The 26,933-nt window shown below is 38.1% G+C and overlaps 1 protein-coding gene and 1 long non-coding RNA gene across 5 annotated transcripts; one reads left to right on the top strand and one right to left on the bottom strand.

Annotated features, from left to right (window-relative positions):
- The first annotated feature begins 1,697 nt into the window (after positions 1 to 1,697).
- LOC123771949 (poly(A) RNA polymerase, mitochondrial) lies at positions 1,698 to 22,473 on the top strand. 2 transcript variants are annotated; one of them, XM_069337732.1, is made up of 11 exons: positions 1,698 to 1,863; positions 5,889 to 5,998; positions 7,038 to 7,277; positions 7,599 to 7,682; positions 9,502 to 9,630; positions 11,543 to 11,671; positions 13,925 to 14,013; positions 15,576 to 15,802; positions 17,273 to 17,481; positions 18,357 to 18,473; positions 21,297 to 22,473. In XM_069337732.1, exons 1-11 carry the CDS (start codon positions 1,755 to 1,757, stop codon positions 21,669 to 21,671), a joined length of 1,818 nt encoding a protein of 605 aa, XP_069193833.1. In that variant the 5' UTR covers positions 1,698 to 1,754; the 3' UTR covers positions 21,672 to 22,473. The 2 variants fall into 2 exon arrangements, with proteins under 2 accessions (XP_069193833.1, XP_045620743.2); XM_045764787.2 differs by having other exon boundaries at positions 1,699 to 1,863; positions 5,889 to 6,067.
- LOC138372384 (uncharacterized) lies at positions 21,518 to 25,526 on the bottom strand. 3 transcript variants are annotated; one of them, XR_011230816.1, is made up of 3 exons: positions 25,302 to 25,377; positions 23,567 to 23,682; positions 21,518 to 22,252 (listed from the first exon to the last, which is right to left on the bottom strand). It is a non-coding gene; the product is annotated as an uncharacterized lncRNA (long non-coding RNA). The 3 variants fall into 3 exon arrangements; XR_011230815.1 differs by having other exon boundaries at positions 24,654 to 25,371; XR_011230817.1 differs by lacking the exon at positions 23,567 to 23,682 and having other exon boundaries at positions 24,654 to 25,526.
- Between the last annotated feature and the right edge of the window lie 1,407 nt (positions 25,527 to 26,933).

The following is a 26,933-nucleotide window of genomic DNA, read 5'->3' as shown; positions in this document are numbered from 1 at the left end:
CGGCTCCAGGCCTCACTCAAGCTCTAGTCTCGGCTCCAGGCCTCACTCAAGCTCTACTCTCAGCTCCAGGCCTCACTCAAGCTCTAGTCTCGGCTCCAGGCCTCACTCAAGCTCTACTCTCGGCTCCAAGCCTCACTCAAGCTCTAGTCTCGGCTCCAGGCCTCACTCAAGCTCTACTCTCAGCTCCAGGCCTCACTCAAGCTCTAGTCTCGGCTCCAGGCCTCACTCAAGCTCTAGTCTCGGCTCCAGGCCTCACTCAAGCTCTACTCTCAGCTCCAGGCCTGGCTCCAGCTCTCCGGCCCCGTCTGCAGGCAACAACCGTCCTCGTCTCGGCCTGTGAGGACTCCATCCTACCATTTCCAACTGCAGCAACCACGACTATATTAAACAAACCTCAAAAGCCACAACACTCCTTGGAATACCGTCACCCAGAATCGTATACTTTACACCCCCTAATGCACCTATACTTTCTACCCCCCTAAACGCTATATACAACCTCGCTACAGAGCTGATAGCCAATTCCGGCCTTATTCCCGCTCTGTAACCCAGGCCTCGCTCAAGCTCTAGTCCACACTGAAGTTCTAGTCTCGGCTCCAGGCCTCACTCAAGCTCTACTCTCGGCTCCAGGCCTCACTCAAGCTCTAGTCTCGGCTCCAGGCCTCACTCAAGCTCTAGTCTCGGCTCCAGGCCTCACTCAAGCTCTAGTCTCGGCTCCAGGCCTCACTCAAGCTCTACTCTCGGCTCACCCAGCGGTCAAGAGGTACCCAGGAGTTAGGCAACTATTGAGAGGTTGCGTCAGTAGTTCGACCTGGAGGGACCTCGACAGGCTATAGTATATATATATAATATATATACGAGGGATGTATACATAGACTGCCTGACCCCAGACAAAATTAATTATTATGATACAGTGCTTGTTTTGAGCTTACATGGTGGTAGGGTGTATTGAATTTGCTGAGGAAAACTCCCTGGATGATGATAAAATTAAAACGCACGTGCCTACACCAGATATACAGCAACACTGGGCTGCTGTCCTTATATTGCTGCCCAATAAACTCATTCTTTGCGGGCAAATTAACAAATAAAAAATATAAATATTAATTATCTTCCTTATGACATGTTGTATAATAACATATTTGTTTTAGAACTGATTCTAGTTGCATTTAAAGTTCGTTTGACGGCAGCGAATCCGGATTTTAAAGCATCGTCTATCAGTTTATCTTGCTGCTTTTCTTGGGTTTATTAACAAGCTTAGGTATACACAGCAATGTGATGCTTCCCTATTCTATATGAAAAATTACATAGAGTAGATCAGACACTAGTTATAACTTCATATAATATCCCCATCTACTGCTGTAGCAAGTCCTAGAACCTGTTCAGAGTTAAGGAAAGCTGAGAGTAAAACTTTTTTTTAGTGTATAGAAAGGCAAGATGACAATTAAAATATTTGGTTAGCTTAGGAAAAGGGTTTTTCATGCCAGAAACGCTCTGCGTGTTAAAGGTGGTTTTATGTATTATACTTTTCTTACCTAAGAATTATCCAGTGTTCATGTACAGTATATGTATGTACTCATGCATAAATAATATACTGTATTATTATCATTATAATTATTATTATGATTATTATTTTTATGATTATTATGGGTAAGTTTGTAATTATAACAAGTTTGATCGGCGCTGAGGTGAATGCGGATTATAGGTGTGGCGAACGGTGTGGTGATGGCGGCCGCCAGTGTTGACATACAGCAGCTGCCATGATAACTTGGGCGACTTTACCGTGGGGTCGCGTCCTCAAGTGGACTACCAATTACCACAGGAAGTCGTTTCACCTCTTGTCCCGGCGCTACTCTCAAAACACGATGGGTAAAGCATATATGAAAGAACATATAGGCCAAGTCAAGTGGTAATCTATATGAATTTCAGTTTCTGGTGCTCGGCAAGATTAGCCGGGATTTAATAATAATGTTATAATACATTGTGGCGGGGGACAGGAAGCCAGAGTGTATTCATACACGTTTCGGCTTTTATCAAGGTCCCCCCCCCCCTTCAGGTCGAATTACTGTCTCCACCCAGGATACAACCTCACAACAAGCTGACTAAATCCTGAGTACCTACTCACTGCTGGGTGAACAGAGGCATTAGGTGATGGGACATGTGCCCAACAATTTCTGTTTCGCCCGGGTTTCGAACCAGGAATTCTCGATTGTGCATCGAGAGCGAACCCGACTGTACTACGTCTAATAGTCTAACTATTAAGACGTAGTACAGTAGTACCATCTCAACGTCTAATAGACGTCGAGATGTAAGTCTTGTCCTAATCACACACTTGGACCGTGACCAAGCACTCGGGAGAATGCGAAAGACTGTGTAAATTCTTTACATAAATTTCCTAAATACACAAGTGTGGGGTTTTTATCTTAAATAATAATAATAATAAATTTAGACAAAAGTACATAACAAATCCACAAGGGCCGTGACGAGGATTCGAACCTGCGTCCGGGAGCATCCCAGACACTGCCTTAATCGACTGAGCTACGACAGGGTTAAAAGGTTTGTGCCTCGGAGAGGCTACGGGATCCAGTAAGTTCAGTAGAACTTCGGTTTCAACCCTTTTAACCCTGTCGTAGCTCAGTCGATTAAGGCAGTGTCTGGGATGCTCCCGGACGCAGGTTCGAATCCTCGTCACGGCCCTTGTGGATTTGTTCATTTGATGCATCACGTTAGTGTGATCTCTGTGTGTGATCAAAAGTACATACATAAATAAGATTCAAGAACAGTGTAAGATTCGTAGGTAAGGCAAGAACACTGCCTGAAGTCACTAATACTGTATGCAGAGCATTTAGGGCATAATGTGGGAAAAAATGGTGAACCACATAAAAGCTCAATGGGACAACTTGAAACTAAATGAGATCAGAAACATTTCTGAATTGAAGTAGAGAAATATAAATAAAATGACAAGATGTGATGATTGGAACTGCAAAAATTGCACCAGAACAACAGTAATTTTCACAGAATAAACAGATAGTATTCAAACATGTATACAAATTTTAAACCAGCAAATATCAATAACAGTGCAGGAATGGCAGCAAAACATAGGTTGACATTTAGGAAGTAAAGTTGCTTGCATAGAGTTAATCAGGTAGTTCTTAGCTTTTCTTTTAAACTAGAGAAGAACAGTCTTTGATGTGATTTGGTAGGTCATTCTGCATTTTGTGACCCTTGATTTGCAAAGCATTTCTGCTTTGGTTAAGTCACACTCTTGGAATACTGTACCAAAAAGATATTTATTTCTAAAGTGGTGCCCATGGTTTCTGTTACAGCTCTCTAGAAAGTGCTTAAGGTTGGGATTAGCACTGCAGTTGTTTCATATACAGTATATAGAGTACACTTGAGAGGATGTGCAGTGAATTAATACACTGTATTTAACATGCTTAAAAGATTTAAGTATGGGAACCAAGTGCTATCTAGGGCTTGAGTTTGTCATTGGTCTAATTGCTGATTTGTTGAGTAATTAGGGGTTGAAGATAATTTTGGGTAGTAGAACCCCAGGCACAGGTGCCATAGGTGAGATAAGGATAGATGAGCGTGTATTAAAGTGCTACCAGGGCAAGGCAAGGTACATAGTACTGTGTCTGATTTTAAAAAGAATGCCAACTGTTTTAGATTTTTTTTTCTATGTTTAGTATATGGCACTGTCTATGTTTAGTATATGGCCCTGGAAATTCAACTTGTCATCAATGAGAACACTGAGAAGTTTACCATTTAATTTGGATGATGTTAATTCTTAGGTTAATTTGATCAGTGGATTTATTACCAAACAAAGGTTTTATCAATATTATGGGCGAGTTTGTTAATGGTTAGTCAAAGGTAGGTTTTTTTAAATTCAGTCCTCGCTGTGTCATTTGAATAAGGAGGTTAGGATTGGAAAAATGAAGGAAGAAAATTTTTTTTTTAGGAAAAAAATCCCTCGGAAAAATCTAAGAGATCCATAACCTCTAAACCTATTGTATTAACTAATGTAAATCTTGTAACCTTTAAATATCTAATAAAGCATAACAAAAGACAAAAGGAAGGAGTTGGAGAAAAGCACACAGAAACTGTATCGGAGCGGACCTAAACATTCCCTCTAATGTGTTATGTGTGATTTCCTCTGAGGCTAAGGGTCCCCTTCTTCCAGCTTGAGGTGATACTTCCTTCCATATTTAAAAAAAAAAGTATACATTTTTTGTTTATTTACATATATGAGTTCTTACACTCTTGTAAAGCCACTAGCATGCATAGTGTTTCGGGCAGGTCCTTAATCCTAATTTTCCCCGAAATGCGACCCACCAAATCGTTCAACAACCAGGTAAGTACCCATTCAATGCTGGGTGAACAGAGGCTTCAGTTAAGGATTGACGCCCGGTCAATCCTCCCCAGCCAGGATACGAACCCAGGCCAAAGCGCTCGCGAAGCGCCGAGCGAGTGTTTTACCACTGTGCCACGGGGACTGCTTAGTACTGTATAATGCACACCATGTATTTATTTATACTATACTAATATACATATATTTATAAGCCTAAATCTTATAATTACACATAGCACATAATTTACCTGTAAATATACATATACAGTGGCACCTCGACTTACGATAATTTCGAGTTACGATGTAAGTGTGATCGAAAAATGCGACTCGACTTATGATAGTGTGGTCGACTAACTATATTTCTTGGTACACGTTTGGGTCGACCGAGCATGTGGTTCCTGGTTACGTGGGCTGACCTGCCTCAGTTTACTAGAGCTGCCCGCTTAGTGACAATGACGCCTATAAGAAAGTTAGTTTTTGTGGTGATTTTGTGCTTTTTGAACATAAAACTGATTATTATATATCATGCCATGGGTCCCAAGAAAGTCAGTGGTAAGGTTCAACATATGAAAAGACATGTAAGAATGACCATAGAGGAAAAATAAGAGGTCATATGTAAACATGAAAATGGTACAGGTACTAGTGTTGTTGAACTAGCTAGGTAGTACTGTACAATAAATCTTCAGAGGAGGCGGCGGCGGCATTAGAGGATGTCCCTTATTAATTAAGAAAATGTGTGCAGTATGGGAAGGACTGCAAAGTTTTGCTGAAAAGAATCACCCAGATAAAGCTGTAACAGCCCATTGCATTGATCTTTTTAATGACAATGTGATGCCTCACTACAGACAAGTGTTGGAAAGAAGGGAAAAATAATCTTCAATGGAACGATTTCTAGTGAGAAAATCAAGCAGTGAGCCAAAAGCAGGTCCTAGTGGCATGCAGGCAAAATGTCCCAGTGTGTGTACCCCAGAGAAGTCCTCACTGCCTGATGTTATAATAGAAGGGGACTCCCCTTCCAAACAGTAACACCTCTCCTCTCCCCTCTTCACCATCTTCCATATGCCATCAAGAGTCCTCCATAAAGGTAAGATAAACATATGTACTGTATTGTAGTTAGAGAATTTTTTTTTATTCAGTATAAAATGTATTTGTAAATTAATATTTTGGAGGGTGGGGAACGGATTAATTCAATTTCCTTTATTTCTTATGGGAAAAATCGCTTCAATTTACGATCCGTCTCTGGGAATGGATTACCATCGTAAATCGAGGCCCCACTGTACTGTACAGTATATTGAAATCACTCGTTTGCTACTGTTAAAAGTTCAGTTGCTTCTAATATGGCTGCTCTGAACATTCAGAACAATCCTGGTTGTGGTGCACACAATCAATGAAACAATCCTGGTTATGGTGGACAATTTAAGAGTTAAAGCTAAGGTCTTCTTACATGATTACTCCTGCATCCTTTACATTGGAATTTTCATTCTTTAGTGTGATTTGACTGCGTGCAAGTAAAAAAAATTATAACTTTACGTTTGCATTTCAGGGTTATCATTTGCGCCACATGATGGGCTTGTGAGCAGTCGTCGAGAGGAGGCACAGAGATCGCTGCTGGTGGAAGTGGCAGGACTGGACTCGGTATCAGACCTACACCAGGTGTGCTCTCAATATGGCAATGTTCACAAAATGTTTCACTACACTCTTAAGAGTCCCCATAATAACAAGGTAGGCATAATTTTCTATATTATATGATTATGTACGAATTATATGAATCCCCAGAATGCAACCCAACAACAGTTGCCTAGCCCTCAGGTACTGTACTTGTTTACTGTTAGGGAACAGAGGTAAAAGGAAATGAGCCCAACTATTTCTGTTCCTCCTGGGAATCGAACTTGAGCAATTATGAGTTGAGAATGAAGCCAACTGTCCGTCATGCTGCTGATTGTACTATTGACTGGGTTAAATGAATTGGACCAATTCATCTACAAGAATCTTTTCAGATGTGTAAAGGTAGTCATTATAACCCTGATTCGCATTTTATTTTCTTAACCCATGCACCCAGGCATGCAGTTGTGTTGTCTCATAATATCTTCTCACTCTCCTGTTTATTACACAACAGTGAAACACCCCTTGAGAAGCAGTCTTGAGATGCTGGGTATGTACTCACATACATGTGCTTGCAGGGAAAATTTGAGCTCCAAAGCCCTGATTTTTTTTGTAACTGGTCACCCATTGTAATGGCTCCCAACCGTCTCTCTTCTTTTCATACTTTTGCTGTCCTTAATGTTCCTACATTAGAAACTTATTGATTATACGTGTACATACATTTTTTACTTTTATGTAAAATGTGCAATTTTGTCTTCTATATTTCATTGTAATTAAAGAAAATTTACAGTCCCCATGGTGAAGTGGTAAGACGCTTGTCTGGCATTCTGCGAGTGCTTTGCCCTAAGTTTGTATCCTGGCCGGGGAGGATTTACTGGGCGTCAATCCTTAACTGTAACCTCTGTTTACCCAACAGTAAAATGGGTACCTGGTTGTTAAACGATTTAGTGGGTTGTATTCCGGGGAATATAGGATTAAGGACTTGCCTGAAACGCTGTGTGTGTTTGAGCTGTACAAGAATGTGTGAACTCTTGCATATACTGTATGTATACAGTATTAAAGAAAAAAACTAAACATATTTTTTTTCTAGGAGATGATTCTAGTGGAATTTGAGGAATCATCATCCCTCAAACAAGCTCTTAATTTTACGTGCATAAACTCGGCCCAAAATGTCATTCCTGCCCATTCCCCCTTTGTGTGGCTGGCAGCAAACAAGGCATCTGACCAAGCCAGCAGTGTGCCAACTCGTGAAGATATGACAGATATCATAACTCCAAATATCACATACTCTGCAGAAAAACTCGTGCAAGAAATTGTCCACTGTTCCAATGTAAGGAGACTCGTCTTATTTTTGTTCTACGTGTTAGTGGCTTTGCAACAATGTACAACTTCATCACTGACATACGTACTTTCACAACCCACTGTACCTTCTTGTATATATAAATAAATGAATTGCAAATAAAATTGTAACATGAAATGCTGTGTTCAAATTCATTGAATTTTTTTGTAAGGTTTATCTCTGATCTAACTTCCCATAATAGACACCTTTACGTGTACAGTATTGCTGTTGTATTGTGTTTTGAATATACAGTAGTATACAATTCAACAATTCATATGTTAAGACATTCTGAATTATGCTCTTTATTTACAGATGTCAGAGCAAATTCAGAAGCTGTATGATTGCCAAAAGTTAACAGAATTGGGTTGGAGGCTCAGGTTCTTTACATGTAGACAAGTAAGTTACCATTTTGTAATCATTAATTATTCTGAATGCCCACATGGAGTGTTTAGATGATTAGAGTAAAGCCGCCCATAACTGACCATTTTTGTATGTTATTTGTTTTATAATTGGATTTAAAAATAATTCCTTTATGGTAAAACTTATTATATGTCATATATTTAGCAAGAAGACAACATGGATTAGAGCGGTAAGATCATGCCTTCTGCAGCTACTTGACAACTACAACAAAATCCATGAGGCATTAGAATAAAGACAAAATGCAGATGTAGTACAGTATACACAGACTTTGCAAAGGCATTTGACAAATGTGACCATGGAGTGATATCACACAAAATGAAGTCATGGAAATAACAGGTAAAGTAGGATAGTGAATATTAAATTTTCTGTTGAACAGAACACAATGAGTAACAGTCAACCAAATAAAATCAAGTCCAAGAGCAGTTAACAGCTCTGTACCTTAGGGTACAGTCCTTGCATCACTGTTTTTCCTTATTCTCATATGAGATACAGTATAGACAAAAATCCAAATCAGAGCTTCATATCATATTTTGCAAATGACACAAAAATCAGCATGAAAATTACTTCAACTGAAGACATTAAAAAACTACAAGCAGATATTAATAAAGTTTTCAACTGGGCAGCAGAAAGTAACATGTTTAACAGTGATAAATTTCAGGTACTTGGGTACGGTAAAAATGAGGACCTTAAACAAAATCAATCAAATCCGCACATAGTAGGAAAGCAACACACGAAGGATCTGGAAATAATAATGTCTAATGACTTAACGTTTAGGGAACATCCTATATTATCCAGGTGCACAATGAATATGCATAATTGAAACTTAACATGTGGGAAATATGGGATTAGGTACTAGAGGCTTCAAATTAAAGCAAAAATCCACTTTTCACTTAATATTACATAGGTATTAAATAAAACAGTGAGACCACTGATGTTAATTGCCTTGGCTTGCAGTGATTTACTAGCTAATTATTAGAAGTGGGATTAATTGGTCCATATTCCAAATCATAACTGTGAAATGTCATTCATTCTCTTAAACTTTCCTCAAACAGCCTTTGCTGTGCTGTGCATCACTTCTGCACATTTAAACATTTGTTAAACTGCTGATTTAGCTTATTATACATGCGCTTATAAGTTGCAAATTGAAAGGAAAATAATTGATTAAGAGTACATACAGAGGTCTGATGTACAGGCATGGCTGACTGATAGGGGAAAAGTTTCTTTTGAGTCTTTAGACAAAGTTGTAGGATGTTTTTGAATAATGTATATATTTTCATGGACTTATATACAGGTATTGGAAAATGATTTACAGGATTTTGTTTGTTACTTATACAATGTTAAAACTTATCCTGATCTTCACTAAAGCACTTATTCTGTTCTTCACTAAAGCACTTATTCTGCTCTTCACTAAAGCACCTATTCTGCTCTTCACTAAAGCACTTATTCTGCTCTTCACTAAAGCACTTATTCTGTTCTTCACTAAAGCACTTACTCTGTTTTTCACTAAAGCACTTATCTTGCTCTTCGCTAAAGCACTTATCCTGCTCTTCACTAAAGCATTTATCCTGGGAGCAGTTGCATCCTAGTGCCTGGTTGACCAGACCACCAACCAGGAGGCTTAGTCAGAGACCGGTTTGCATGGACATTGATCCTCGGAACCAACACAAGGTGAACAATAATGCATATGTAATATCATTAAATTTGTTTTATTCTGTGCAACTATTTTAAGCATGAGAGGAAGCAGCATTTAGAGTATTTCAGTGTACTAGTACAACTGAAAAATCACTTTTCACAGATAGAAGTCGCATTGTCTGGGCTATTTCCCAATGCCACAGTTCTACCCTTTGGTTCTTCTATCAACTCATTTGGAAACCTTAACTGTGACTTGGACATGATCCTTGAGCTCTCCAGTCTCAGTTCTCAGGCAAGTAATACATTGAGATCTTGTTGATCAGTTTTTAATTTAATCTTCATTTGTAGCATAGAAGTACTGTACTGTACAGAACATAGTTTTAATTGCCGAGCCCATAGCACGTACAGTGTTGTGGAGCAAATTATAGGTCAAATTTGCAAAAATTCTAATTTAGCATATAAATTAAACAATTTATCTAACTAGTGCTATTTTGTCAATAGTAACAATGTAATGGGACAAGTTTTAAGGCATAATTAGGTGTTCCCCAAATATTACTTTTATCCAACGTTTTCAGTGTCTGTACAGTGTCTGGAGAATTCCTACATGTTTATAGTTTAGTTCATTTATTATGCACCCCATACCCATCTTGTGGGCAGTAGTGGAAAGGGTTACAGAGGCACATAATAGGCTCAGGTACTGAACCCCACAATTCATTTATCTCAGCAAGTTACAATCTTGATAAGCTAGTTACAAAATTCAATGCATATCGTCACATCTACAATGGGTTGGAGATCGACCACAAGAATTAGCTTTATAGTGTTTAGACTTGTGTACAGGGCATGGTGAGATCTTGCACCCTTTGTGCAAGATCTCCCTTGAACTTAAACTTTGAACTTAAATTATGCAGTAGGTACAATGTACAGCACTACCAACGGGGGAATTTTCAAGCATTTTTGCTTGGCCATCATATCCTGAGAGTTACTGAATCTAATCTGAAAATGATTGTCAAAATGTGTATCCACAAAAAATTGTTAATTCTGAGCTCAAGCTTATGATCTTAGGTGAGCAAACGAAGACACTTGCCAATCACCTGCTGAGTTTCTCAAGGCAACACACCAGGTGGCAGCGCCTTACTTGCCACCAGGTGGCAGCGCCACACGTGCCCTGACGTTCACTGACCTTTTTTATCGTAAATGAAAAAAAAGGTGCATAATATGTGCACTTACTTAATTAACATTCAAATTATAAAATCTAATGTTGCCTATGAGTATCTAACTGTTACAAATACTGGAGTCTAATTACACGAGAAGTTTTAGCTATAGACGAGGCAAATTGCATAATTGTGTTATTCAAATGAAGTTGAAACAAAAAATTTAAATTACACTGGTACTTGATATGCATGTAAGCACAATCTGTGTTTATAATTATATATTTTGCTGTTACTTTAATAGAAAATATCATTTTTATTTTAAATAAGTTGCACTACAGTAATTAGATACATATACCATTATAGAGAAGGGCCTGCAGGATTCTCTAAGCATCAACCTTTAGATCAAGTTATCACAAGACAAGCCTAGCCCCAGGCCAGACGTTGGGAGTAGAACTCCCAGAGTTCCAGTTAGGTCGGGGTGTACGCTATTTGATTACAGTTTTGACTGATTGAGAGAGATAGATAAGTAGAAAGTGGAATATAAAATACTGTGTGTGGCCTAGGTTTGAGTATACCATGTCAGAAATAGGAATCTCATACCTTGTTGAGGTTACTTTAATCATGGCTCTTACATGATAGGTATGTTGTTAACCTATCAACCAATTCCCTGCAGCGGTTACTGTATGTACACGTACTGTATTACAAAATTTTGGGATATTTTATAGTATGACAAGTTAATGCTGACGACAGTTTTCTTGTTATCAGTATGTAGCTAAATTGCTTTGTATAAATGTTTTTAGTTATTGTTACCACAGCTATCATAATTTTTATTTGTATTTTGTTATTTTGCAAAGTACAGTACTGAGTATTTACTACTTGTGTCTGTCAATACCTGGACTGCTTATAGATATTGTTTAAAATATAAACAGGAACGAGTTTGTCACTTTTATATAATTGTAGGTATTGCAGTATTTTTACTGCAGTACATATTAATTTGTTATATTTTTATTAAAAATATGCTTTTAACAGACAGACATCCTCTGCATTTTTTAGGATAATACCCAGCGGTTAGTCTTTCAAGCAAAGAAATCGTTATCTTCCGTAAATTCACGATTGTCATTACAACGACAAATGGAGCTTATTTCTGACATCTTGGACAACTTTGTTCCAGGATGTTCCCAGGTAAGTTGGTCATATTTTCTTGTATTATGCTACGTTCTACAAAATGCTGGGTTTGGTCAGTGTAGAATATGTTAATCATGGTCAAGAGGAAAGATATAGTTTGTGGTGTGTTATTTTCTTTCTGAGAAAAAGGGAGGACATGTTCACGAAGAATGGCAAGGTAGTGTGTGAAGAACTCTGATAAGAAATTCCAGGTTTTCAAAATAGAACAGGGAGAATTGCGTGAACTGAGCGAGGTGGTGTTAAACCAAGCAGCACTGGAGGAATTTGGACTGAGTGAGCTGATGCAAGTGTGTGGTGAAGATATTGCCAAACTTGACATGGATACATTTAGTGGATAATGACAGCTGGTATTTTGATGTAAAATCAGATGGCAACTATATAAAATTGTTTGCTAAGGGTATCATTTAAACCTCTGAAGAATGTAGTATGAGGTTCACTATAATGGTATGTGTAATGGTATGTGGCAAAAGGTTTATTTATTTTTAAAACAATGATTATGGTCTGATGGTAATGATAATGATTACTCAATATCATAACCAGTAGGGCCTGTGAGTGCTACTAATAGAGGAAACATGTAGTGTGACCAAGGATCCTCACAAAGAATCCTTATTGCAGAGCTGAAACATGGAGAGCCAGATTAGTGGACACCCTTAAACAAACACATACTGTGGCAGCATGCTAAACAGCCAATAAGAGAAAGAGGAGGGGATCCACCAGCTAACCTTGACATGGAGCCAGATTCATGAAGCAGTTCTGCAAGTACTTACGAACATGTACATCTTTCCTCAATTTTTGATAGCTTTACATTTATTAAACAGTTTACAAGCATGAAAACTTCCCAATCAACTGTTGTTATTGTTATAAACAGCCTCTTGGTATTTAGGAGCTCATTAACTGTTTAATAATTGTAAACAAAGATGCCAAAGATTGAGAAAAATGTATAGGTTCGTAAGTGCTGGCGTAACTGCTTCGTGAATCTGGCCCCTGGTGTTTACCCAAAATGAAGATGTAGTGAACTTAAAATATGAGGTGCAACTATGAGCCAGTAACTACTGCATTAACATGTTTGATTGCACTGTAGAATTGAAAGACAATCGAACCAGGAAAGAGGATAAAGAGTGTGGGAGAAGAAGAGGGGGACTGCAGGATGTTCAATAGAAGACCGAAATGGAAGTAAGGCAACAAATTAAATGATGGAACTTTTAATGGAACAGTTCATATTTCTTGGGAGGAAAGTGGATGAAAGGAAAACAGCAAACCCCCTTGTTCAATGGATTATGTAAGGAGGAAAAGGAGGAGAGAAAAAAGATATGGAAAACATAGGGATAAAGAAACAGGGACATGTATACAGAGGCAAATAGGGAGGCACTTAAGAGGGCCTAGGATGAGTACCTCAGAATCAGGAAGGCAATGGAGCAGCAGTTTGAAAACAACATTGCGACGAAAGCAAAGAACCAATGTAACATGTTGTGTTGCTATATACAGAGGAAACAACAGTACAAGGCTTATGTGATCAGATTGCAGAAACAGGAAGGAACACTTTTGTAAAATGATAATGAAATGCATAAAGAACTCTAGAAAGGTTCCAAGAGATTTACAAACCAGAACCCGATTGGTTTCCGAGGAGTGGCGATGACTGTAAGTTAGAAACAATACTAGATAGAATTGAAGTTACTATAGAAGAGGCAAAACGGCACCTGGATGAAGTGTATGTTACAAAAGCAGTAGGATTAGACCAGTTATCAAAATGGTTACTAAGAGGAAGCTGTAGGGATTTTGTATTATCCATAAACAATTTAACAGTACTGTACAGTTTGCCCTCTCACCAAGTGCCCAACCGCAAACATTCTGGGCCTCTCAAGGCCATGAAACTGCAATTACATACAGAATGGTTAAGGAAATGACTCTGAAATTTCTAGATATTTTGGCATGTTTTAGCAACACTGAAATGTTTATGGAAGAGCACAGATGATTTTAAAATGTGTCATTGGAATGTTAAGGGAAAAGAGTTGGTATGAAATAATGTGTTGCTCTGGATGGGGGGAGATAGTCACAGCGGCTTGGTGTATCGAACATGGACCATGAGTGCCCATACACTAAGCAAGGAACACCATCAAAGGGCCTCCCAGAAAAGAGTATACAGAACATTTAATGTTTTACTTTTAGGCTAAGATATATGTTGAATACAGTAATGATTGTTTTTTCATCATAAGGTAACTTTAAACATTTATCACATTATTATTTTCTCAGGTACGAAGAATTCTTAATGCCCGGGTTCCTATCATAAAATATCACCAAGACTTGACTGATGTGGAATGTGATCTTTCCATGTCCAATAGGTTAGTAAAAAATTATAATCTGCTTTTGTCATCATCATCCAGTACCAATTAATATTTTTCCAATGGTCATTGGTATGTTCCACAAAACAAATATTTTTTGTACTCTTACTTCAACAGAGTAAATGACTTGTGTTGCCTCCTACTTTCTAATGTAACTGGTGTCAGCACATCTTTAATCTGTAATTATTACTGTACAGCCTACTTATTTGTTATTGAAAACAATACAGCATGCATTTACTCATATTTCAACACACATACCAAAACCATGTTGTAATACAGCTGTAGAATTGGAAATAAACATGATACCGTACTGTATGTAAAAATACTAGTATTTTTGCTTACCGTTAAGTGAAGCTCCACTTGGTTTGTGACTCACAACTGGCTACGTGAACTGTCCTTGTGTTAAACGAATTTCCACTCACCAAGAACAGTGTTTATAGTCTGTATTGAATCAGAAATGATGATGGTACCAATGTCATTCTCTGTCGAGTTTCAGTCAATTCCCTCTTTTTCACAAATACTGTACCTGTAATTTAAAAAAAAAATATATTTTTACTACTACTACTACTGTATAGCCTGATTAATAGTGTTGGTAGACATATTTCCTACTTAGGTAGGTACTTATCAGGAGAAAGTGCTAAGCTATTACGACTGTATAGCACTTTGAAGGGATGAAGATAATGATTTAGGATAGGACAAAGAGAAGTTAACTTCCCTTCATCCCATCTTACTACTCAATTTTTTTTTTTTTTTTTTTAATAAAAAAATGGCAAATCATTTCAAATACATAGCATTGCCTAGCAATATTAAAAAAAATGGGGGGGCGTGACGACGAAGTATAAATGTGTCGAGTCCAGTAGGTGTTTCTAAAAACTAAAAAATGGGTCACATTAAATATATCCCAATATACCAGTATGTGAGGTAACACAGAGGTATATTGTGATATATATATTTTAATGGTATATAATACTATTCTGGTCAAGTAAATGCTGTGTACTAATTTTTCATTGATTCTTAATATTTCAATCAAATTAATATTTATTCAGTTATAGAGAAATGTATCTTACTCTTATAAGATATACATCTTAAAAGTGATATATATCTTACTATTGTAAGATGTATATCTTACAATAGATATATATATCTTACAAAATGGTATTGTCTATTTTCAAAATGGGTTTCATAAACAAACTACAGTAGGCCTATAGAGGCAGTCCCTATTTATATCTATATCTACACTTAAAACACTCTAGTGATCCCACATCTTTTATGGTATGCAGTAATTTATTTCATAAATCAACAATCCAGTTTTGAAATCAGTATTTCTATAATATATATGATCATATTCAAATGTTTTACAATTTCAAATATGCAGACGAGGAGTCACAATAACGTGGCTGAAAAATGTTGACCAAACCAGAAAGTGCAGAGACGACACAATCGACTTGATAATGGTCCAGGACAGACCGAAACATTGTCATCTCTTCACTTTCTAGTGTGTGGTTTGGTCAACAATATCAAGTGTGTTTCTTATGTTTATATATATATATTTTTTTTTATAGATCAGGATTCTACATGAGTCAGATGCTGTACATGTATGGGAGCATGGACCCAAGAGTGCGTCCTTTGGTGTTTGCGGTGCGTCGATGGGCAAAAGACCGACACATAACTTCACAGTTCTCTGGCCGCTGGGTTACCAATTTTTCACTAACGATCATGGTCCTCTTCTACTTAATGAATGTGTCACCCCCAGTAATTGCTTCGCTTCAATCACTTGAAGTTAATACAGGTAATAATTATTGAAAATATATACAGGTATATATTAATCATTTATTACCTAAGTGTAGTTACAGGATGAGAGCTATGCTCGTGGTGTCCTGTCTTCCCAGAACTCTTTGTTGTATAACGCTTTGAAACTACATACTGACAGTTGTGGCCTCCGCCACCTTTACACTTAACTTGTTCCAACTGTCTGCCTCTCTGCAAAAGAAAACTTTCTAATATTTTTTCGGCACCTTTGTTTCCTTAACTTGAATCTGTTGCTGGTTTCAGGAATTCCTCGTGTCAGTTTGGTCAATTCCTGTTAGTATTTTGGAAGTGGTGATCATGTTGCCTCGTTTTCTACTATGTTTAGGCATGTTTAACACCTCTAGTATCTCCTTATAACTCTTGTTTTTCAGTTCTGGAAGCCATTTTGTATCATGTCTTTACACCTTTTCCAGTTTGTATGCTTTTTGAGATTTGGGCGTTATACAACTGCTGCATATTCCAATTTTGGTCTCACAAAAGTCATGAGCTGTTTCTTTAGTATTTCACCATTCATATAATTAAAAGCAAGTCTAAATTCAGTGAATTCAGTGCATATAGTCAGTTGAACAAATTCTTACTGTTACTTACATAACAGTTTTACTCTGCTGTGCATATTTACATAGGCACAACAGTTAATATTGTTGTTCTTACATACATTTGTTTAATAAAATTATTATTATTACAGAAATGTCTGGTTAACTGGTAATGAATTCTAAGGTATTCATGTGCAGTGTACAAGCTGTAGTAGATTACCTATGAATGAATTCTATAGTTCTTCACTTGGTTGTGTGACTAACCTAAGTTACACATTGTGTAACCTAAGTTGTGTGACTGTCTTCATAGCTCACAGGGCCATATAGCCAACACTTTCCCCAGCTGATCTGCTAACTCCAGCAGAAACTTGTCAAGCATTCTCTTAAAAACTTGCTCCTTTTGTCCCAGTGACATTCTTTATATCTGTTGGCATAAGGTGGAAGAATCGGAGACCTCTGATGTTTACACAATGTTCACAAATTGTGTGTATATAGCTCCCAAATTGTGTGTATATAGCTCCCAAATTGTGTGTATATAGCTCCCAAATTGTGTGTATATAGCTCCCAAATTGTGTGTATATAGCTCCCAAATTGTGTGTATATAGCTCCCAAATTTGTCATTTGACTTGTTCTACATTTCTAACCATATCTCTTACTCAGGTATGATGTAACAATATACAGGTTTGGAAGTTGACCTGTATAAGAGCATTAATACACTAAACACTCCACTTTTATAAATTTTCTCAATTAAATTTACATAAAATCTAAAAAGATTTACTATTTTAGCAAATACAAACTAAGGTACATTACATAAATAAATTTCATGTCTATATTACCATATGCAGTATTTCGGTGCATATTTTAGACATAAATTGTGCTTCTATGTATGTAAATATTAACATAATTTTTTATGGCAGGCCCCTGTGATGGTAATGGAGAAAATGTAAGGTTTACTTTCCCACAAAACATTGAAAAGATGGCAACAACCGAGAACGATGATTCTTTAGAAACCCTCTTTAGAAGATTTTTTGAATTTTACGATAAGTTTAACTTCAGAGAACGAGGACTTTCTATCATGCATGGAAAGAGTTTTGCTAAGCCAGAGCATAGTGCTTTATATATCCAGGTAAGTTTAACTATTTTTTTTAAGTGGGAATTGCAGAATACTTTGTTGATAAATGATATATTTAGACAATAAAAAGTTCCTTTTTCATTAGACTAACACTGCATGGTAAATGATGAAATGCTTCAGGGCTAGCTGCTTACCTCTCAGAAGTTATGGTGGGTGAGATGTAGCTATTTATGCCCTGCCTCTTAGCTCTTCATACCTGGTGTGCTAATTACCCCTCTCAACATTAACTCTTTCATCTTGTTTCTTTTTAAAGTAGTGGATGGAATTGGCTTCAACAGCCTCTTCCTTCAATGCATTACACTTCCCTGACACCCATAAGTAATGAGAACGTCTTTATATCTCTTCAACTCAATTGCATGTCCAGCTTCCACCGATATCCCCTTGTCCTAACTCTCTTTAATTTAAATTGGTTTCCCTTATCCACTTTACCTACTACCCTCAAGATCTTGTATGGAGTTATCATATCCCTTCTTGTTTCATCTATCCTCTTAAGGTTGTGAGGCCGAGTTCTCTCAACCTATCCTCTTAGCTAAGGCCTCTCAATTCTGGTACTAATCTAGTTGCAACCCTCTGAAAAGGTGTAGCACTGTAGAGGTTGGGCCAGTAACTTTAATTTTTTTAATTCTTTTAACAAGCACATGCCTATTATGGGTATTAATTTTGTATATAAATACTTCATTCTTAAAAACTCTTTAACAGAAAGGTATCCAGAATTCAGGAATGTCATTGCTAATCAATCAGCCATGAATACAAAATATTCCAGTATATGTTGTATAACTTTCTTGTATTAACTTTACTGTTATTTGTTTCTACATTATTTCCACATTATCTTGCTACAATATTTCTAAAACTATATTTTACTTCCCCAGAATCCACTAGATCATAATCTCAACATCAGTCGGAATGTTACTCTTGAGGAAGTAGACAGGTTACGTGTTGAACTTACTCATGCAAGATTCCGCCTGGAGGGCAGCACTGATAGCATTGTAAGTTAAAATGTTTGATTTTTATAAGCTGAGGAATAGAACTTACATTTTTTAATCACTTTGCTAGGTTCTGTAGCAATAAATAATTTTTTGTTTAAATTTTATTATCTAATTTTAATTGAGCTTTTACATTACACTTCCACTAAATTGTTCATCATTTATGCTCACACTTATGATTTGCAGCCATGTTTGAAAAACTGCCTTTAGTGAAGTGAACTGAAATGCATTTAGGACCGACAGAACAACATAGTGACATCCAACCAACAAATCTGAAAATAAAGGAAGTGAAAACATTTCAGTATGTCCTGGACCATTATCTCGTTTAGTAATAATGATGTTTTGCTCTGTCCTGTTATCATCAAGTGTGGTCTGTCCTGTTGCTATCAAGTGTGGTCTGTCCTGGATTGTTATCAAGTAGTGTGATCACACAAGTTGATAATGGTTCCAGATGGACCAAAATATTGTCACTTCCTTTCTTTCCAAAGGTGTGGGTTGGGTGTGTAATTTTCAGCCAGGTTATTGTGACCTACTGTCTGAATAGCAGTGTGTCATTGTGGTTCAAGTACAGCATTTGCATTTGTAGACTTGAGAAATATTTCATCTGAGATAGCTAATTTGTGTAAAGATACAACAAAGTTGAAAATATAGATTACAAAAGTATATAGGATATGGTATACTGTATAAGTACAATGTAAGTTTATCTGACAATGTAGTGATCATAGTATTTGTTCATGGATAAGTTTGGTTCTCTTCTTGAGACTTCAGCCAGATAGACTGTTAACCTATTGTGTAGTGACTTATTTGGTTGATAGTTTTCTATTGAAGTCATATTCGTTCTTGGAACTGATAGATTTGAATAGTTTTGAGAATGTGATAATCACCTTTGTACTATGGATATCTTGGATAATTTCAAGCATATGTTTGACATATGAATGAGTATGGGTGGTTATAAAGAGAAGCTGCCTCTTAAGTACCAAAAGGCTTTCTGCAGTTTTCTTTCATTCTTATGTACTTGATTTTGTTGTCTGTAATGGTCACTGATAACATTACTGTACTTGATATTGAGGTGTCTGATCGGTGAGGTTACCTTGAAATATCAAGGTTAAAATCTTGATATTTCTAAACTGTCTTTCTGCCACAAAAATTTGGATTTGGATCAAGTTAGGATCATGATAATGGATGTCCTATATGAAGTACATATACCTACACAGCTCACTGTTATATTGGTGGGAACTCATAATGATGTGTTGACTTCTGTGACTGAGAAGTTCTGTTCCCTTGTGCTGACGATGAGTCACAATTACGTGGCTGAAGAAATGATGACCAAACCACAACTCTCAAAATTCAGAAGTGACAACATTTCGGTTCATTCTGGACCATTACCAAGTCGTGTGATGACTTGATAATGGTCCAGAACGGACTGAAACATCGTTGCTACTACACCATCATTCTGTTCTTTTAATCAGTAAGAAAATCTTGATTCATGGTTGTTTCCCTGGATAAGAATCTTCTGTTATACTATCAAATTAGATGTGCAGTGTCGATGGCTTAGATTGCACACTCCTGTGTCATGATTGAGCTATTCACAGGCTTGTATAGTAGTAGATAGATTATCTGCTTGCAAGGTTGGAGTATTGAAGAGGTAAATGCTGAATTGTATTGTTGCAATCAGAGGCTGCTTTTTGCCCATCATAATGACTGTTCATTATCGCTAGAAAATATATGCAGTAACCTGATATGAATTCATCTGACAAGTGTAGAGTTTTCTGTGGTTTCTTGGCCTATCCACTTCTCGGTTTGCTGTACAGTAATTTAAATCAATAAGGTTTAGAAATATATTACTGACTAACAAGACATTGAGAGTTGAATCCTTTAAATGTTTAAAAGATCCTGCCTGTGTTAGTTAACTGTTCACTTTTATATTTGTTTTCCTCAGTGATGAGGTACTCTGGTTTGTCCTCTTAAACCTTCACTTGATTTTGAGGACATACCAAACTGCCCTGTTTCAAATCTGTTTTTCTAAATTGAATGAGCATACTATTCTTGATTAATTATTTTGGAGCCAAGTGACATTTATCTTGTGTTCAACCTGAATATAGATCATTTCACTGAGCTTAAATTTTATTTTATAGGACAGTAATACAGTACCGTATACAAAATGTAGATTTTCACTGTCCTAACCATAACAGTTTTAAAAATGCAAATTCTTCATAGATGTAGGGACAAAGTGCAGTCTCTCCTGATCATTAATACTTAAAATTAAGTCTCTTGAGTCAACCATCATTATACAAACACTGTTTGGCAATTATTGAATTGCAAAATTCATTAGCCTTCTCAATGGTTTTTTCACACCTGTGCCTTTTCCACTCCCACATGGCATCATAAACTCTTGCCACCTTAACTTGTTTAAATGTCTTTTCATTGCTTTATCACTTTCACTTTGGGAAAATACTGTAATTTCTTCTCAGATGTCATTACAAAATGCTTTCACTTTTATATGTTGATGGCTTGATTCTCACACAACTTGCATTTGGATCCAAGACTGTGCACAAATGTTGTCCAATTTAGATAAATTCAGAGAAAAACTGAATTGTTTCATTATATGCAGTACTCAAAATTGGTTTGGTAGACGTGTACTTACATTGAATGGCTGCCTAAAAACAAGAAACTTGCTTTCCAGACACAAGGTACTCTGATTAATAAGTTTTTGCCTGTACAGTATAATATTTCATTTTCCTATCCTCTTTAAACCACTAAGGTTAATACCAAAATGACATGAAAATTATTCATGAAAAATCTATACCATCTTTCTTTCATTAACAGGATGTGGAAAGTAATAGCCAATGGGGTGCACTCTGTTTATGGGATGTGGCTGCTACTGGAAATCTTCATTCTCATCAAAATTCCCAAAATTATTCTATAGACTGGAAAGATATGTTTCATGCCGAAGACAGAAAAATTGCATCATCGACTAATAGCAATAATGTATCTACAAAATTCGACAGCAAAAACAATAAAAAAAGGATAAATAATAGCAACCCAAATTTTTCTGAGAAGGATAATGCATTAAGAGGAGGAATGAGAGTTACAAGTGCTCCTGAACTTAATGGCCTGATATCAAAATTAAAACAAAAAGCAGGACAGAAAGGACACATTCCTCGAAGAAACAAATTTGTATACAAGGGTAAATTTAAATGATGTTGAAGTGTCTGCTGTTGCAGATGATGAATGAAGTTGTATCAGCACCCATAACCATAGATGGGTGTAATATTTCTACCTGTGTGTGTCCCATATATATCTTGGTACTAGAGGAAGTTAGGTAAGGCACAATTGATTATATTTGGGCAAAAATTTGACATTTGAGTTTTTATATTTTATCAGTACATTAAAGCAACAATAGATAAGGTGGGGTAGATACTGTCATGGGATGTAGCTCGCAGGCCTGTCTCTTACCAGGGGTACTGTGCCGTCTAACTTCCTTCAGGCAAGGTGAGGCAGCAACTGCTGTCTTTTTTGTGTGTGTGTGGCAGGGCTGCTGCTGCTGTCATGTAACAACCTGTGGTGAGGCAGGGCCATGTTTGAGGTCTAACTGCTTCCTGATGAGGCAATGTGGCATCTGCCGTATTTACTTTGTGAGGCAGGGCTGCTGTGGAACTATGATCTTGTTGCTGGCACCAGTGTTTTTCAGGTTCATTGCTTTCCAGGGGTGAAGGCAATGGCTGCCAAGGGGGCTCTCTTGGCCCCTTATTCTCTGGGCCTCATGTGTACTGAATTTGCAGCTGGAAAATAGAGTAAGCATTGGAATACTAAAGGTAAAAAAAATAGTCATTTCAGGGACAATTTTCTTTTTTTTTTGGGTGGGGGGGGGGGACACTTAAATGTTGTTTTAAATGTGCCACTGAATAAAATTTATAATTTTCTTTTTTGGCCATTGTATGTTACTGTATAAAATGTAAATAAAGTTTGATAGGAATAAATAAATAAATATGATCCTTTAGTACATATTCTTTTATTTTAATTTCATTTATAAAATTGTAGTACTGTACTGTATATAGCAAAAGAAAAAAATATCAAAAGAAGGCACCAAGCCAGGGGGACCATGTAACACCATCAGTGTCACTAGATATTTCAAAGGAGGCACCAAGCCAGGGGGACCATGTAACACCATCAGTGTCACTAGATATTTCAAAGGAGGCACCAAGCCAGGGGGACCATATAACACCATCAGTGTCACTAGATATTCCAAAGGTACTAAATCTCACTGAGGATGCGAATACAATACCAAAAGCACGTAAGGTTGTGATATCAAAGGTATCGGATTCACCTATGTCTTAAAAATCAAGACATTCAACAAGGAGATGTATGACTAATAGGAACAATGCAGTTTGGACAATAAAGAGTAGGGCAGTGTTCCATTGCGTGTGAAACGTGTATAGCCAATATGTCACCTCGTCAGAGCAGTTTCCCACTGCCGGGAAGAAGGGGGGGCTTCCTTATCCCCACGAAGAAAGTGGGGTAAATGGTGCAGTTGTTACAATGGAAGAAGCCATACCAGGGCTAACTAGACAAGCCAGTTGGGCCATACTGAACTTTCCGATCTACCCCCATTCTCTCGCCAAAGATGTGTACTGCCCCACTGGGTAGGCTCAACTTACAGATGAAGGGACATATAGGTCTCTGTACATGGCCATTATATTGGAACATGTTTAGCTAGTGCAGCATCACAACACACAGAAGAGGAAAGCGAGAGCTACCCCCTTCCTACCCGTGGGCTAAACACAACAGCCCCCCTCACTGAGCCAAGGCACTGTCCACCAAATGGGTAGCAAGAGAAAGAAGCAAACCCAGAAGCCTATATAGCACCATGTTCCAGAATATTAATGAAGTTCTAAATATAATCCAGGATGCCAATATGGGCAAACACACAAAATAAGTGATGTCAAATGGACTTGATTTGCCAAGGATTTTATGGGGATATAAAAGAACAAGGAGACAAAAACTCAAAAGAACGGGGAAGGCAAAATTTCCAATCCTGAAATTCTACAAGGAAGTATACAATTATTAATGACAATGGAACTGACAGTTAGGTTTACCTTTGGATGCAGATGTGTACAATTAAGTGTCCTATATGTATCCTAGCTCAGGACGTTTCCCCACTTCCTGTTCTGGGGGTAGGGGAGTACACCAATATTAACTGGCTTTGACCCATCTGAAAAATGGCAGTAGTGCATCTGCAATAATAAAAATATTGAAGGAAAAGGCATTTCAGGACAGGACAGTATAGGGGTATAAGCCTTCACCATACAGGTTTGGGCTTTACAAAATATAATGCAAGACCCTCCATAGAGATAAGATAGGCACAATATGAATAAAACATTGTGGACGTGAACAGAATTCATATGATAAAAGATTGCACAGTAAAGCAGGGCGTCCAATACAAGTAGCAATCAAGGTGTGGTAGAAGGGAGGCTTCATAGGGCCCTCGGCAAGTATTGAAGGTAATATCAAGCAGAAATTAAAGGAGGTAAAGCTGATGAATATGCAGGACATTGACAGTCCAGTTGAGAGAGCACGAGGGAGAAATGTTCACCTATCTCCATCCAAGGAAGTAGCTGACAAGATTGAGAAATACTGCAACACTTGCAAAAGCCAAATAGGAAAGGAATAAGGCAATGATTATTCTAAAAAACAAATATGAGGCCTGTTAAACATTCACCAAAGAAAAGGAAAGGAATAGAGGATCAAGAGAATGGGTAATTTGATGTCATGTAGGTTGTCAAGGACTTTCAAATTCAGGAAGACGTGCAGAGAGACCGAGCAATATAGGAAGAAGTGTGAGTACAAGAGTCAACATGAGTTGGTTCACCAGAGACAAGGATTAAAGAAGCTTAAGATGAGAGATTATATGACAGGAACGGAGATAAAAAAAAAAAAAGACAGTACAGTATACATTTATACACAAATATATAGATAAAATTGGAATGGGTGCTTGACAACATAGAAAGGGAATATAATTTTGGATTAAAAGTATTAATGGTAATTAAAGTTGAGATCTCTGCTGCTCCTGAGGAAAATGGAATAGCTTAATACTTAATAAACTAGTTATTCTAAAAATCTAATGGACTTTTTTTCATGTTATAAAGAGGTCAGCATTTTTAATAAATGGAAAAACGTTCCTACCGTCTTGTCACTGGCAGTAGAGGTACTTGGTACTACCGTCTTGTCACTGGCAGTAGAGGTACTTGGTACTACCGTCTTGTCACTGGCAGTAGAGGTACTTGGTACTACCGTCTTGTCACTGGCAGTAGAGGTACTTGGTACTACCGTCTTGTCACTGGCAGTAGAGGTACTTGGTACTACCGTCTTGTCACTGGCAGTAGAGGTACTCGGTACTACCGTCTTGGCACTGGCAGTAGAGGTACTTGGTACTACCGTCTTGTCACTGGCAGTAGAGGTACTCGGTACTACCGTCTTGTCACTGGCAGTAGAGGTACTTGGTACTACCGTCTTGTCACTGGCAGTAGAGGTACTCGGTACTACCGTCTTGGCACTGGCAGTAGAGGTACTTGGTACTACCGTCTTGTCACTGGCAGTAGAGGTACTTGGTACTACCGTCTTGTCACTGGCAGTAGAGGTACTCGGTACTACCGTCTTGTCACTGGCAGTAGAGGTACTTGGTACTACCGTCTTGTCACTGGCAGTAGAGGTACTCGGTACTACCGTCTTGTCACTGGCAGTAGAGGTACTTGGTACTACCGTCTTGTCACTGGCAGTAGAGGTACTCGGTACTACCGTCTTGGCACTGGCAGTAGAGGTACTTGGTACTACCGTCTTACAAGCCCCCGGAGTGAGGCAGCAGCAACACCCTCCTCCTGCGACTCCCGCGGGGTGACTGAGGAGTAGCTCCCAACACTGCCAGCTGTGTTTTTCATGTTTTACCTGAATTTACCTGAAGGCCACTAACACGAGTGGCCTCGACGGGGACAGGAAGCCGGTGGCTTGTCGAAGGTCCCCCTCCCTCCCATTTGCTTTCATCTTTTCCAGTTGGATTTTAAATTTTAACAGTTTTGGCATTTACGGCTTTGGCGGGTAGGCGGTTCCATGGGTTTAGTTTACCTGAGTTTACCTGAGAGCTACTAACACTAGTCGCCTTGACGAGAAGAGGAAGCCGGCGGCTTGTCAAATGTCCCCTCATTTGTTTTTATGAGCTTTTTCAGCTGTACAGATACTTTAAAAGTTAACAGTATTTTGGCATTTGCGGCTTCGGCGGGTAGGCGGTTCCTTAGTTTTATCACCCTGTGTGGGTGAAAAAGCATCTCCTGTTCTCACCTAGTTGTGCTTGCAGGGGTTGAGCTGCGGCTCTTTAGTCCCGCCTCTCAACTGGCGGGACTGTTCCTGACCTTCTTAAGCTCTTATCATATGTACATTTACATCTCGACGCACAATCGAGACTTCCGGGGTCGGATCCTGGGCGGGACAGAAATGGTTGGGCACATTTCCTTTCACCTAATGCCTCTGTTCACCTAGCAGTGAGTAGGTACTCAGGAGTTAGTCAGCTTGTAGGGGCGGGGTCAGTAATTCGACCTTGGGGGGGGGGGGACCTCGTTAAAAGCCAAAACGTGTATGAATACACTCTAGCTTCCTGTCCCCCGACATAATGAATTATATTATAAATTATTTGAAGTTGTGTATGGAGTCAGCCTCTACCACATCATATGATGTGGTTGTGACCTCACATTGTGGCTTGTTGAGCTTGAAACCGTTGCTCCTTGTTTGTGTTACATCTGACCTCTGAAAGAAACTGTCCGGATCAACATTCTCCATATTGTTCAGTACTTTAAAAGTTTCAATGAGATCCGCCCAGTCATCCTGTGAGATGGGAATATTAGAGTTTTTTTTTTTAGATGACCTTATAGCTAGTTTTTTTTTATCTACACTGTAATCTTTCATGTAGAATAGGGGGCTGAACATTGCTGTGTATACCTTAGTTTATTAATACAAAAAACTTCTAAAAAAGACACTAAAATATCCAGAAAGATCTGTATTTCCCAGATATATGTCTAAAAATAATCTCAGCGCCCCCCCCACACGCCAACACAACTAGGTGAGTACATAGTTTACAACTTATTTTTTTTTTTTTTTGAGATATATACAAGAGTTGTTACATTCTTGTACAGCCACTAGTACGCGTAGCGTTTCGGGCAGGTCCCTGGAATACGATCCCCGCCGCGAAGAATCGTTTTTTCATCCAAGTACACATTTTACTGTTGCGTTAAACAGAGGCTACAGTTAAGGATTTGCGCCCAGTAAATCCTCCACGGCCAGGATACGAACCCGATACGAACTGGAATGTTCACCAATGGGGGATTCATTACCTGTAGCCAGCTGCCATAGATATCGATATGACGATATCCCAGCTTAATTCTGTCAATTACAATGTCACACTGTCTACTGGATGTT

This window comes from Procambarus clarkii, chromosome 38, assembly GCF_040958095.1.
Source record: "Procambarus clarkii isolate CNS0578487 chromosome 38, FALCON_Pclarkii_2.0, whole genome shotgun sequence".
NCBI classification, from domain to species: domain Eukaryota; kingdom Metazoa; phylum Arthropoda; class Malacostraca; order Decapoda; family Cambaridae; genus Procambarus; species Procambarus clarkii.
This window is presented reverse-complemented; position numbering and strand designations above follow the sequence as displayed.

Coding starts and splice junctions, on each gene's coding strand:
- LOC123771949 (XM_045764787.2), top strand. CDS start 1,755: ATGATAACTTGGGCGACTTTACCGTGGGGTCGCGTCCTCAAGTGGACT. Junction 9,631..11,542: donor TCTCCAGTCTCAGTTCTCAG/GCAAGTAATACA, acceptor TGCATTTTTTAG/GATAATACCCAGCGGTTAGT. Junction 18,474..21,296: donor AGGGCAGCACTGATAGCATT/GTAAGTTAAAAT, acceptor TTTCATTAACAG/GATGTGGAAAGTAATAGCCA.